The 14,965-nt window shown below is 43.6% G+C and overlaps 1 protein-coding gene across 1 annotated transcript in view; it reads right to left on the bottom strand.

The window, feature by feature from the left end:
- LOC101934086 (cytosolic phospholipase A2 epsilon-like) overlaps positions 1 to 13,577 on the bottom strand; it is a 30,428-nt gene extending 16,851 nt beyond the window's left edge. The window contains exons 1-4 of the mRNA XM_065593062.1: positions 13,129 to 13,577; positions 12,907 to 13,002; positions 12,043 to 12,080; positions 6,897 to 7,032 (exon numbers count right to left, since the gene is read on the bottom strand). Of these exons, the coding sequence (XP_065449134.1) occupies positions 6,897 to 7,032; positions 12,043 to 12,080; positions 12,907 to 13,002; positions 13,129 to 13,149 (291 nt within the window). The 5' untranslated portion in view covers positions 13,150 to 13,577. The remainder of the gene's footprint in view (positions 1 to 6,896; positions 7,033 to 12,042; positions 12,081 to 12,906; positions 13,003 to 13,128) is intronic.
- Positions 13,578 to 14,965: the final 1,388 nt, after the last annotated feature.

Genomic DNA, 14,965 nt, shown 5'->3' with positions numbered 1-14,965 from the left:
TTAGGCATGGAATTTTAAACACTGAGCATAACTCAATACTTTCAATTCTCCTAAAAAATCCTCTACATCAACATAAAAATACAGTAATTGTTATCTCCTGATTATAATAGACTTGTACTAAATGCAATAAACTATCACTGTTGTGACCTTGTCAGCAGATATTGGTCATCTAGGAATATATATTTTTTTAATATGGAGATATACTTATCTCATAGAACTGGAAGGGACCCCAAAAGGTCATTGAGTCCAGCCCCCTGCCTTCACTAGCAGGACCAAGTACTGATTTTTGCCCCAGATCTCTAAGTGGCCCTCTCAAGGATTGAACTCCCAACCCTGGGTTTAGCAGGCCAATGCTCAATACAATACAAGCTGTCAGGAATAGTATCCCTGATGATGACACAGCACAACTTGTTGCTGAGCTCTGTGACTTTATCCTCACGCACAACTATTTCAAAATTGGTCACAATATATACCTCCAGACCAGTGGCACTGCCATGGGCACCCGCATGGCCCCATAATATGCCAACATTTTTATGGTTGACCTGGAACAACGCTTCCTCAGCTCTCGTCCACTCACGCTCCTCCTCTACCTACACTACATTGACGACATCTTCATCATCTGGACCCCTGGGAAGGAGACTCTGGAAGAATTCCACCACGATTTCAACAGCTTTCACCCCAACATCAGCCTCAGCCTGGACCAATCTACACAGGAGGTCCACTTCCTAGACACCACAGTACAAATAAGTGATGGCCACGTTAACACCACCCTATACCGAAAACCCACCGACCGCTATGCCTACCTTCATGCCTCCAGCTTCCACCCCGGACACACCACATGATCCATCGTCTACAGCCAAGCACTGAGGTACAACCGCATCTGCTCCAACCCCTCAGACAGAGACCAACACCGACAAGATCTTCACCAAGCATTCTCAAAACTACGATACCCGCACAAGGAAATAAGGAAACAAATCATCAGAGCCAGACGTGTACCCAGAAGCCTCCTGCTACAAGACAAGCCCAAGAAAGAAACCAACAGAACTCCACTGGCCATCACCTACAGTCCTCAGCTTAAACCTCTCCAACGCATCATCAGTGATCTACAACCCATCCAGGACAATGATCCTTCTCTTTCACCGACCTTGGGAGGCAGGCCAGTCCTCGCCCACAGACAACCTGCCAACCTTAAGCATATTCTCATCAGCAATCACACAGCGCACCATAACAACTCTAACTCCGGAACCAATCCATGCAACAAACCTCGATGCCAACTCTGCCCACATATCTACACCAACAACACCATCACAGGACCTAACCAGATCAGCTACAACATCACCAGTTCATTCACCTGCACGTCCACCAATGTTATATATGCCATCATGTGCCAGCAATGCCCCTCTGCTATGTACATTGGCCAAACTGGACAGTCACTACATAAAAGGATAAATGGACACAAGTCAGATATCAGGAATGGCAATATACAAAAACCTGTAGGAGAACACTTCAACCTTCCTGGCCACACAATAGCAGATGTAAAGGTAGCCATCTTACAGCAAAAAAACTTCAGGACCAGACTCCAAAGAGAAACTGCTGAGCTTCAGTTCATTTGCAAATTTGACACCATCAGATCAGGATTAAACAAAGACTGTGAATGGCTAGCCAACTACAGAAACAGTTTCTCCTCCCTTGGTGTTCACACTTCAACTGCTAGCAGAGGACTTCACCCTCCCTGATTGAACTAACCTCGTTATCTCCAGACTGATTCTTGCCAGCATATTTATACCTGCCCCTGGAAATTTCCATTATACGCATCCGACGAAGTGGGCATTCACCCATGAAAGCTTATGCTCCAATACATCTGTTAGTCTTAAAGGTGCCACAGGACTCTCTGTTGCTTTTTACAGATCCAGACTAACACAGCTACCCCTCTGATACATGAAAGATAAGTTGGCTCAACTAACACTAAAGAAAGATACCATGCATTGGGCTAAAGACACTGCTGGCACAAATGGTAAATTTAGCCTAAAGTCTTTAAGGAAGTATCATTTTTGTTCAGAGGTGTGGATGACTTTAAACCTGTCCAGTGTGTACCTTGTGTAGTCATTTGCACTTGCTAAGTGAGTACAAAGTAGTTGTAAATACAACCAACTCAGAATGGTAGTATTTTGCACCCACGCAGCACAGGTGCAAATGGAAAGTCAGGTTCAAATCAATTGTAAACAGTGAGGCCTGGTCTGCATTACAAAGTTAGGTCAACACAAGGCAGTTTATGTTGACCTAGTTGTGCATGTGTCTACACTTACATTTATCTCCCACCAATGTAAGTGTTCCATTACGCCAACTTACTAACACCACCTCCTCAAGCAGTGTAGAGCCACAGTTGATGTACATAGGTTGATGCAGTGTGAGTGTAGACACTGTGTTACTTATCTCAACCCTAACTGTCCTCCAGCATCTGTCCCACAATGCCCCATAATGTCTGCTCTGGTCTCAGTTGTGGACTCCCCAACCCAGGGGTCATAGAATTTTTGAAACTCCTTTTTCTGATTGCCCGGCTTGGCAAGCACCCCTAGCAGCTCTCCATTGTTGAGTTCAACTGTCCAGCTGACCATGCCAGCTCCATGCTCCAGATGTGCTCCTGCCTAGAAAAGACAGGAGATATTGGCCCTCCTAGGCCTGAAGAGGCTATTCAGGCACAGCTCCACACCAGCCATAGAAATGTCAACATCTATGAACAGATTGCTCAGGGGATGCAGGAGAAGGGCTATGACAGGGATCAACAGCAGTGCACAGTGAAAGCCAAGGAGCTGCGGCAGGCATACCAGAAAGCCAGACAGGCAACACTCGATCTGCTGTGCCACAGACCTGCTGCTTTTATAAGAGCTGCATGCTGTACTTGGCAGAGACCCCACCACCACTTCCCACACCCCGATGGATACTTCCATGGAAACCGAGTCACAGGATGTGCACAGTGAGGCAGAAGAGATGGTGGATGAGGAAGAGAAGGAGGAGTATGGAGGACAGGCAACCTGGGGAATCCAGCTGCACAGCGAGCCGGGACCTGTTTTTGATTCCTTCCACAGTCCTGCCAGTAAAGCACGGGTGACCCCAATGCAGGGGAAGGAACCTTGGGTAAGTGTATAGATAAATTTTCAATTAAAGGGATGGCATCCCCAAAATAGCAGGACACATCTTTTGACTTATCATTAATTTACTTGTGCTAGAAGAGGTAGTGGTACAACCAAAAGAGGTAGAGTTGCTATCCCTCTTTCCCTGTTTCATTACCCTCTAGAATTTACCAGAGGGGGCCATGCAGAGAAGTTTGTTTATGTACTCGGGGATGTCCCTTGAATCCTCCTGCGAGATATTGATGAAACTTTCATGGAGGTACTCTGCAATCTTCCGAAGATCTGCCGAAGATCTTTATATCTTTCTCTGTGGTAGGACTCTTTCCCATGCCACTCAGTGATCAGTTCAGCAGGCACCATTGCAGTACACAGACTAACAGCATACAGGCCCAGGCAGCTTTGGGACACCAGCAGCAGCTGTGCTCTCTCTGTCTTTGTTACCCTCAGGAGTGAGATATCAGCTAAAATCACCACCACCTGTGGAAAACAGTGCCAGTATGCAGTGGCAATGCCCTATACTACTAGATTCATGCAACCAAACAATTCCCTCCACATTTCCTCAATCCTCGGCAGGCCTGGTTGGTGCTGTGACTGGCACCATGCGCAAGCAATTCCAAGCAGAAGTGAGAACGTAGTCCTTAAAACTTTAGGGGAGCCAGGGGAGTGAGGTCAGCATCTTAAGTTTCACTTTCTGTAATGAATAGACTGACAATGGTACCTCTGTGTGTTTTATCTGCAGCTGGTGCCATTGCAGCTTTTAGGGTCTCCCTTTCCACACCCATGTAACACCTGAGCCAGATAAGGAGAAAGAAGAGGACTCAGGATGACACGTTCAGTGAGATCCTGCAAGCCAGTGCTGCTTCAGACAGAGAGCACAGGGCTTGGATGATGAACACTGCAGGCAGACTGGAGAAGGAATGAGGGGAGAGCAGAAAGGCCCAGGAGTCCAGCAGGAAAAGGAGAGGGAGATGCACCAGAACATACTGGGGCTTCTCAGGCAGCAAACACAGATGTTGCAGGCTTTGGTGGATCTGCAGATTCAACAATTCTGGGCTTGCCTCCCTCTGAAGCCCATTGAGAACTTAATATCAGGACCCTCTCAATGTTCCATGTGGCATCAGGGGTTGTTGCACTACCCCCACCACTCTACTCCAGGGGACATTAAAGACAATCACAGCTTCACATATGCCAACCATGGCTTTCACAGGTCAGTGTATGTGTAGCTGAAATGGACATAAATGTTCTTTACCCTTCATACATTCTGTTCTATTAATTTATTATGGTTTATTACATTTTTAATGTATTTGTTTTTAAATTGCACTTGTTTGCACTTATTTTGTTACAGAATAAAATTCTATTATTTGGAACATAATTCATCTTTATTAGTTCACAACATATGCTGCCGAGAACTGAGCAGCCAATTACCTGTTACTGCACAGTGCTACACAACTCATAGGATTAGTCACAAACAAAATTAATAGGTGCATTGACATTGTCACCTTCCTATGTGTGCAGCAATCACCACACAACTCCTACCAGGCCACAAAAGAGCAGGGCCAGGTAGAGCACACTACAGCCTAAGTTCCCTCTAAGCTGCGTGGCCGTGCAGCTGCCTATTAAGCCCTGCGCAGGGGCTCAGGCTTGCAGCAGGGAGAGATGCCTCTCCCTCAGCATGGACCAGCCGTGGCAGGGAGAGGCACCCGTCCCTGCAGGCCCCCGCACGGACCTGTCATACATCACCTCCATATTCGTGCACATAACAAAATTCATTCTGCACATGGACATAAAAAAGTAGAGGGAACACACATTTCTCTAGCTCACTGTTAAAGTGGTCTTTCAAAGCCTCCCTGTGCCTATAACTCGGCATTGAGCTCTTCTAATAGCCCATGTATCTGGCTGTTCAAGTTCAGCGGACAGCAGCTCCACCTTTGCCCCAGTGGACACATTTCCCCCTTTGCTTCACAGATATGATCTACGACACAGCAGGAAGCTATAACCATTGGGATATTTTTCTCACTGAAGTCCAATCTTGTGAGTGAACAATGCCTGCATCACTTCAAACAACCAAAAGCACATTGAATTGTCATTCTGCACCTGCAAAGCCAGTAGTTGAATCATTCCTTTGTGCTGTTGAGGTGGCTGGTGTACGACTTCATGAGCCAGGGGAGCAAGATGTATGCTGGGTGCTCCAGGATCACTACTGGGCTTTCATCATTGCCAAAGGTAATCATCCGGTTGGGAAAGCAAATCTCTGCTTGCAGCTTTCTGAAATGTCCTGTGTTCTTAAATATATGAGCTTCATGCACCTTCCCTGACCAGCCCACATTGATGTTGATGAAGCATCCCAGTGATAATCATAGAAAAGTAGCCCTTTCTGTTGATGTACTCTGTGGCAAGATGATCTGGTGCCAAAATAGGGATCTGAGCTCTGTCTATCTCTCCCCCTCCCCACTCTCCGCAGTTTGGGAACCCCAGTACCACAAATCCATCCATTATGTCCTGAGGCATTGCTGAGTCACAGTCCTGCACTGCATGACAACAGCCCCCATGGTGGATTTCCTGACTCCAAATTGATTTCCAACTGATCAGTAGCAATCCAGCATTGCAAGTTTCCACAGTGCAATCGCCACTCGCTTCTCCATTGTCAGTGCAGCTCTCATTTTGGGGTCCCTGCACTGGAGGGCTGGGGCAAGCTCAGCACACAGATCCAGGAATGTGGCCATGTGCATCTCAAAGTTCTGCAGCCACTGCTCGTCATCCCAAACCTGCATTGTGATGCAATCACACCAGTCAGTGTTTGTTTCTCAGGCCCAGAAGTGGCACTTCACCATCTGCAGCTGCTCCATGAATGCCAACAACAACCTTGAATTGGTTTCCACTATGTCCCATGGCAATCCGTCCTCCAAGAAATTATTATGTTCCCTACTCATTCAATTCTTCTTGCAGCTCTGCAAATACTGCAGGATCATGTGCTTGCAACACTTACGACAATAGTGCAGAGCTGTGCTGACTCCATGCTTCTGTCAGATATGGTGGATAGTGTGAAGTGTGGCGTGGGTTTGCGGGATTTTGAAAAAAAAAGGCGCAAAAATTATGGGATACAGATAACATTATGGGATGGAGACAGTTGCAAACTGGGAAGTTGACCCCATGTTCCCAATTACTCCTGTGCAACTCATTTAAGCCCCATCATGCATTGCCAAAACTTCCCAAAAGAGTGTGCTGGATGGTGACGAGTTGCACAGAGAGATGCCTACTCATGGTGCACTGCACTCTCTATCAACACAAACACTCCTAGTGACTATGCACACCACAGATACAAGGAGCCAAGTATTTACACACACAAGCAATGTACTAACTACAGTGGTGGTATGCCAATGTAACTAGAGGCAACATGAGTTTGTAATGTAGACATGGCCTGAGTGACAGAAGTTCTGAGTCTGTCTGCATGGGCTGGCTGAGAAGATGGTTGGGCCTAAGAAAGCTTTTGCTGTAATTCTGAGAACATGGGCCTAAATCATCTTGGTATTTAATATCTATATCTATTAAAGCAACACTCTTTAGGAACTGTACATATAAGTAAAAATATGTTATTAATGTCATCTGTGACCACTCATTTCCTTCCTAAAAAGTAAAACCACCCACTTCTTCACTTCCTGACCGTCTGGAGATTGTGAAACTAGAGAACAAGATGCCACATTTTGGTGCCCGATTGACTGAGCACACCTCTGTGAGAAGGAGTGGGAAGGATTCTGCCCCACATACCTCATCATCCTGCAGGTCCTCCTCTAGCTGGAGAACCTTTTTCAGAGCAGCAGCAACCACCTTTTTCCTTTTATGCAGGAAATCCTGCTCCTCCACACACAGCTCAAACCCCAAGCGCACATCTAGGTCTTCCCGGCTGGAATACAGGCACAAATATTATACGTTATGACTTGTATCTCAAGATGTACTACACCTCTACCCCGATATAATGTGACCCAATATAACACGAATTCGGATATAACGCAGTAAAGCAGTGCTCTGGGGGGCGGGGCTGCGCACTCCAGTGGATCAAAGCAAGTTCAATATAACGCGGTTTCACCTATAATGTGGTAAGATTTTTTGGCTCCCAAGGACAACGTTATATCGGGTAAAGGTGTATATAGTTAAATTAATAAACTATATACACTTCATAAACAGACAAGACATTACCACTATTACTATTGATTTAACCCTAAGCAGAGCACAGGATCTGGTCCACAAGGTGAATATAGCTGAACCGTTTGGTAATAGTGACCAAAACATAATAAAATTTAACATCCTTGGGGGAGAGGGGGGCACCAAAGCAGCCCACCACCATTGCATTTAATTTCAGAAAGGAGAACAACACAAAAATGAAGAAATTAGTGAAACAGAAACTAAAAGGTAGAGTGCCCAAAGTGAAATCCCTGCAAGCTGCATGGAAACTTTTCAAAGCCACCATAATAGAGTCTCAACTTAAATGCATAGCTCCAATTAAAAAACATAGTAAGAGGACCAAAAAAGTGTCACAAAGTAAAAGAAGGAGTTAGAGGCAAAAAGGCATCTTTTAAAAAGTGAAAGTTAAATCCTGCTGAAGAAAATAAAAAGGAGCATAAACTCTGGCAAAATATGGTAAAAATATTATTAGGAAGGCAAAAAAAAAAAAAAGAATTTGAAAAACAGCTAGCCAAAGACTCAAAAGTAACAGCAATTTTTTTAAGTACATCAGAAGCAGGAAGTCTGCTAAACAACCCCTGGGGCCACTAGACAATCGAGATGCTAAAGGAGCACTCAAGGAAGACAAGGCCATTGCAGAGAAACTAAATGAATTCTTTGCATCCATCTTCATGGCTGAGGGTTTGAGGGAGATTCCCAAACATGAGCCATTCTTTTTAGGTGACAAATCTGAGGAATTGTCCCAGATTGAGGTCTCATTAGAGGAGGTTTTAGAACAAATTGATAAATTAAAGAGTAATAAGTCACCAGGACCATATGGTATTCACCCAAGAGTTCTGAAGGAACTCAAGTGTGAAATTGCAGAACTACTAACTGTGGTATGTATCCTATCATTTAAATCAGCTTCTGTACCAGATGGAGGATAGCTAATGTGACACCAATTTTTTAAAAAGGGTCCAGAGGCAATCCCGGCAATTGCACCCTGGTAAGACTAACTTCAGTACTAGGCAAATTGGTTGAAACTATAGTAAAGAACAGAATTACCAGACACATAGATGAACACAATTTGTGGGGGGAAAGTCAACATGGTTTTATAAAGGGAAATCAAGCCTCACCAATCTACTAGAATTCTTTGAGGGGGTCAACAAGCATGTGGCCAAGGGAGATCCAGTGGATATAGTGTACTTAGGTTTTCAGAAAGCCTTTGACAAGGTCCCTGACCAAAGGCTCTTAAGCAAAATAAGCTGTCCTGGGATAAGAGGGAAGGTCCTCTCCTGGATAAATTACTGGTTAAAAGATAGGAAAGAAACGGTGGGAAGAAATGGTCGGTTTTCAGAATGGAGAGAGGTAAATAGTGGTGCCCCCTTGGGGTCTGTAGTGGGACCAGTCCTGTTCAACATATTCACAAATGATCTGGAAAAAGGGGTAAACAGAGAGGTGGCAAAATTTGCAGATGATACAAAACTGCTCAAGATAGATAAATTCAAAGCAGATTGCAAAGAGTTAAAAAGAGATCTCACAAAACTGGGCGACTGGGCAACAAAATGGCAGATGAAATTCAGTGTTGATAAATGCAAATTAATGCATATTGGAAAACATAATTCCATCTATACACATAAAATGATGGGGTCTAAATTAGCTGTTACCACTCAAGAAAGAGATTTTGGAGTCATTGTGGATAGTTCTCTGAAAACATCCACTCAATGTGCAGTGGCAGTCAAAAAAGCTAGCAGAATGTTGTGAATCATTAGGAAAGAGATAGATAATAAAACAGAAAATATCATTTTGCCTCTGTCTAAATCCATGGTATGCCCACTTCTTGAATACTATGTGCAGATCTGGTCACCCCATCTCAAAAAAGATATATTGGAACTGGAAAAGGTACAGAGAAGGGCAACAAAAATTATTAGGGGTATGGCACATCTTCTATATGAGGAGAAATTAATAAAACTGGGACTTTTCAGCTTGGAAAAGAGACAACTAAAGGGGGGATATGATAGAGGTCTATAAAATCATGACTGGTGTGGAGAAAGTAAATAAGGATGAGTTATTTTCCTTCTCATAACATTGGGGGTCAACAAATGTAATTAATAGGCAGCAGGTTTAAAACAAACAAAAGGAAATATTTATTCACACAACCACACAGTCAACCGGTGGAACTCTTTGCTGGAGGATGTTGTGAAGGCCAAGACTATAATAGGGTTAAAAAAAGAACTAGATAAGTTCATGAGGATAGGCCCATCAATGGCTATTAGCCAAGATGGTTAGGGATGCAAAACCATGCTCCAAAGTGTCCCTAACCTCGTTTGCCAGAAGCTGGGAATGGGCAACAGGGAATGGATCACTTGATGATTACCTGTTCTGTTCATTCCCTCTGAAGCACCTGGCATTGGCCACTATTGGAAGACAGGATACTGGGCTAGATGGACCATTGGTCTTACACAGTATGTCTGTTCTTATATTATGTTATTACAACTTTTATATGGACAAACTAATAAACTATATGAGAAGACAGAGAGCAAAATGTGCAGAGTCCTGTAATATTTTATTCTATTAACAAAACAAAAGTATCTATCTGCTCTGCATGATATTAAGGTATTTGTTATTATCTAAAATGTCTAAAGATAGCTGCAAGTAACAGAATTGGCAACTTGCATCTCCAACGGCAAAGTTACACATAGAGGGTCAAATTTTCAATAGAGCCTTCTAAAGAGCCTTTTCAAAATTTTGAGACGCATCCATTTGCACCTGCAAGATGAGTAATTCCAAGGGCTTGCATGTTCAAATGCATTTTTTGGTTTGTACATCTGGGTGAATTCACAAGTATGATCACAGTTTTGGAAGCTGCTTTGAAAATATTGTAAAAAAGTGCAGTAAGAGAAAGATTTAAGTAACAGCCATCATTTGTCCACATTGTATATATATTTAATGGCATAAACATTAGCCCTGGTAGAGAATATAAAATATAATATTTGTGCAAGGGGACAAAATCAGTCGCTGTGAACAACAACATTTGATTTTTTTATATTTTAAATCTTAGTGATAACTCAGAATTAACATAGTTTTTTGGCATTACACTTCTTTGGTTCAAAAATAAGAAAAGAGGATTGTATTATCTAACACAGTCAAGTATATGTTTGCATTTACCTAACTGACTAAACGTTTAAATATACACAGGTACATTTATTTCAATTTGTGGATATCCTAGACAGACCAAATGTTATGTCTTTGGTCTTGTAATTGTTTTCTTGCTAAGGTAGGAATGCACAAGTTGATTATGCTGTCTTACTTTCCCTGCCCTTCAAAGATTAGGCAGAGACTGAAATGTTCAAAGTTGCCTAGAGGATTTGGATACCCATTTCCCATTAATTTTTATGGGGATTAAGAACTGGTTGTTCAAATTGAAAATCTCTGCAGTGTATCATAATCCACTGTAAAGGCAGGCATGTTTCCCATAATAAATATCCGTGGATAGTAGAACAGATGCTGATAAACATTAGGATATTTTTCAGTGTACCCCCTTGTGACTGTTTTGTAATGATATTGACACTGTAAGCACCATACAGGCCAAAATCTGTGCTGACTGCGACAATATGGCTTGACAGTTGGGGTTGGTCCTGCTTTGAGCAGGGGATTGGACTAGATGACCTCCTGAGGTATCTTCCAACCCTAATCTTTTATGATTCTATGACAAATATATGCTGTATATAACTTTCTCTCATACAAAACTGAATGTGATGCAACATATTGTTAATGGAATGTTATTCAGAATAGCTTATATTTTTTCAAGCTTTCTAATAAAATTCATAACTGGACTGAGAAGCAACAGGAGAAATCCAACACCAAAGGCAATTTCCAGAGATGAATAAGTCGCTAAAATTAGGATCTTAGAATTAAAATGTCTTTTCAAGAATAACTATAAAACATTGGGGCCATAATATGCTATAATGTCATCTCCCACCGAGGTGATTTAAATATTGAAGCATACAGGTGTTACACAAAGGATAAATGTATGTTCATACACTGAGAATCTACATTGCAAATAACTGAGCCATTAAGTATTTTTCCAAATGTTGCCTGTCCTGAATTTCTGTATATGACAATACACAGCTGTTGGACCCAGGTGTGTAGGCTGGCACCACTACCCTGTGGTATACAATCTTAATTGGATTTACATTTTATAAGGCAATTGGTAGGTTTATATGTTTTTTGTCAAGTCTTTTATTAACACTTCTATCTGATGTCACTGGCTATGTAAGAGATTTTACTGTGCATAATGGCTGGCACAAAAATGGTCAGTGGACTGCGGTGCTCGGAGGATAACGAATCAGCAGGATGAATGAGATCTCTTTTTCTAACCTTTTATGCCAAGTAAAAAGTCTGGAGTGGCATAAAGGGTCCCTAAGACCTCCCATTTTAGCTGGTGGAGGATACGCCCAGCATTCATAAAGCTTTCTTCCAAGGAACTCCTCACAAGCCCTGGCAGCACAGCACAGAATCTCACCCTGTGCATACAGATTTCAAAAACCACCATCAGTAACACTTCTTATGCTGTATCTAACGTAGAAGTCTCATTAAATATTGCCTGCACTGGGTGTGTTTTATTACATGGTCTCAATCTGAGATCAGTACCCAGCAGAAAGTTATGACATGAGCACATCTTTCCCCAGAAACAAAGAGCGTAACTTGGTCACCATGCATCAGAATCCAAGGAGCCAAGAAAGAAACTTACCACTGTTTTGTCTTAAAGTGTAGGTCAAATTTTCTGTGCTGAAAATGAGAAATGTAAATATAATAAATGCTGAGATATTTCTACAGCCTTCCTTCCTCCTCACTTTAATGAGTTTCATCTGCTCCTTGTCACCAGAATATTCACAAAGCCGTGAGCTGTAGTAATTCGAGTGATGTATATGACCTCAAGAACATTTGTAGAAAATTCTCTTGCATCTCAATGTTTCCTTGTTTTTTCAGGCTGGTGCATCAATTTACCAGGTTAAGACCTTGTCTGTCTCATCTACCTCTGTCTGCCTCATCTCACTATTGCACGACTGGGCTATGGAGCAGCCCAAGCTCTGTTACAGGTTGGGGAATACACACATGAATGGGAGATGGGCAGCAGTGGAACTTCAGGTCCCAGTGGAAAGTCCATTATTAAGCCCTGGACAGGCTGCCAGGAGTACCAGAAACAAAAGCTTGAAGTACCAGTATTGATGTGTGAGCCTAGTCCAGCTGAGGATTTGGCCCGTAGTGGTAGGGTTTAGGATAGAATAGCCCACATTCTTAGGAGACACTGGGCTTTTCAAGAACCTTGAACTATGCAGTTCTTTTCCTGCTCTAGGCCCTCTTGCTGGTTGAGTGAGAATGATATCAGACTCTTTTCTCCTCCTTTCCCCCCCTCACTAAAGAACTGCTGCCTTGTGTTTTCTGGCCCTTCCCCACAGCTTGGCAGACACACTCCCATATTTTCTTTTTCTAATCTCCTTAATAGAAAACGTCCTCTTTGGTTTCTAGGAGGCTGGGTTTGTTTCTCTGGGTGGAACCAGCAAAAATTTAAACAAAAAATTCAGTATTATTCTAAAAGGCTGGCAGTGCTTACCTTATCTATTACTTCTTGATCAAAGGGAAGTAAGTTCAATGGCACAGTCAGAGGGCCATTTCTGCTCCTTCCTGCTCTACATGACATACAAGCACACTGAAAAGAAACCAGGGTTTTTATTAAAAGGAGAAGTACTCTTTTGCTGCCCCTTCCCAAATAAAGGTAGATGTATGTTGCTGTCTATATTACTCCATACTACTACCATGTTCAATTATAACGTACAAAGCTGGAAAGTGTCTTCATTTTCGGGACTGTAATATCCAGTTGTGGCTGGCTATGCTTGGCATAGTGAAACAGGATGGGATCTGTAAGATGAAAGCTGGGGTCACAGCACAATGAAAGGCTACGGGTTTCTTCAAAGGATCCTTTCACTGTAAACGTGAAGTCATGCTCTAACGAATGGAGACAAAAGAAAGAACAAAACCAAACAAAACCTTTACCAGCGCCTGTAAAAAAACAAACAAAAAAACCCGCCAAAAGATAAAAATACTTAGAGATGGACTGGAATCAAAACCCATGTTCTGTATGCTCCTGGGGGTGGGGAGATTTGAAATCTGGAAATGGACTCAGATTCAAATATTGCCTATGGCCCTATCTTTACAATGGCCTGAACAAAAACCCCAGATCGGAACACCCCTGTGCTTTGGGATGCCATGTATTTACTGCCACTGTATTTTGACACAGCAAATGTACATGATTGTATTGTATGTTATTATAGGCCAAATGATGTGCGGTGCAGCTGCTCTGCAGGATTTGACCCTACAATAGCTAATAACCCTCTTTATCAGAACAAATAGACCAGATGAATCTCTTTCTGTCCATTTTAGTCACTTCATAGATAATAGGCCAGATGCTTGCCAATGCTACAACTCCTTTGTGACACTTGATCAGCACAAGGGGGTGTGAAGAAGTGTAACTAGTCCAGCTAGTTAGAAGTCTAACTGGGCAACTGGAAATTCTCTTTGCATATGTCCCTGGTTTACTGTAGGGAGCATGCCACCAATTCCCAGCCGGTGTATAGGCTCATGAGAGCCATAACTGCTAGTATAAATTAGAGCAGCCCTGAGGCTCATCTAACACTAGGAGCCAACCCAGCTTCTTGAAGCCATGGGAGTTCAAAGACAGCTTAAAGCCACCTTTGCAATCACTACCCCAGCCCTTCACATGCACCAAGCAGAGCACACAGTACCTTTAGACACAGATAGATTTTATTTTGTAATAGTTCAAAATAATTAAAAACAAAGGAATTTATATTGGGGGAAGTGATATTATTAATCACACAAAGTCAGAAAATTCAATCTTTTCATTCCCACATGAAAGTTACCATTCCTGCATGCACTACAAGAGAGCTAGTCATTACATAGTGATGGTCACTGTGATGGGGCAGAGTGGCCCTGCACTGGTACCGCAGGGGTTAACCCTTCTTTCCTAGCAGAGGAAGCCATGCCCCGGAAGCTCTGCTGGGCATGCTCCAACTGGAGAACAGGTATAAAAGCCTGCAGAACTGCTCAGTCTGGGCTGACCGCCAGAGGAGAAGGAGGCATGCTGCTAGCTCCTGAAGAGGGAGAGCCTGCGCACCAGGATCCAAGTGCGCCAAGCCGGGACACCCCTTGCAGGGCTGGCTCCAGGCACCAGCCGAGCAAGCTCGTGCTTGGGGTGGCGGATTCTAAAGGGCGGCTTCCCTCCAATCCTTTTTTTTTTTTGCTTCGCCGCTCCGGCTGCCCCGCAGGTTTTTTTTCTTAATGGTTCACTGCTCCGGCCGCCCTGTAGGGGCGGAGGAGGGGAGAGCCCTGCTGGGAGCAGGCTGTGCGCTCCATCTGCTCCAGCCAGTGCCAGGTCTGCAGCAAGCCCGGCAGGGCAGCCCATGTCCTTCCCTGCCTGCCGACTGGAGCAGTGTGGCAGGAGGGGCCGCGTTGCGAGTGCCCCGCTGAAGGAAGCCCTGGCCGCCCCTCTTCTCTCTCCCCCCCGCTCCCTCCCCCTCCCCCTGCTAGCTGGTGCGCGCACTCCGCTGCCCATGGCCGCTCCAGCCACCCCACAGGTTTGTTGTTGTTTTTTGCTT

This window comes from Chrysemys picta, chromosome 4 (assembly GCF_011386835.1).
Source record: "Chrysemys picta bellii isolate R12L10 chromosome 4, ASM1138683v2, whole genome shotgun sequence".
In the NCBI taxonomy this organism is placed as follows: domain Eukaryota; kingdom Metazoa; phylum Chordata; order Testudines; family Emydidae; genus Chrysemys; species Chrysemys picta.
This window is presented reverse-complemented; position numbering and strand designations above follow the sequence as displayed.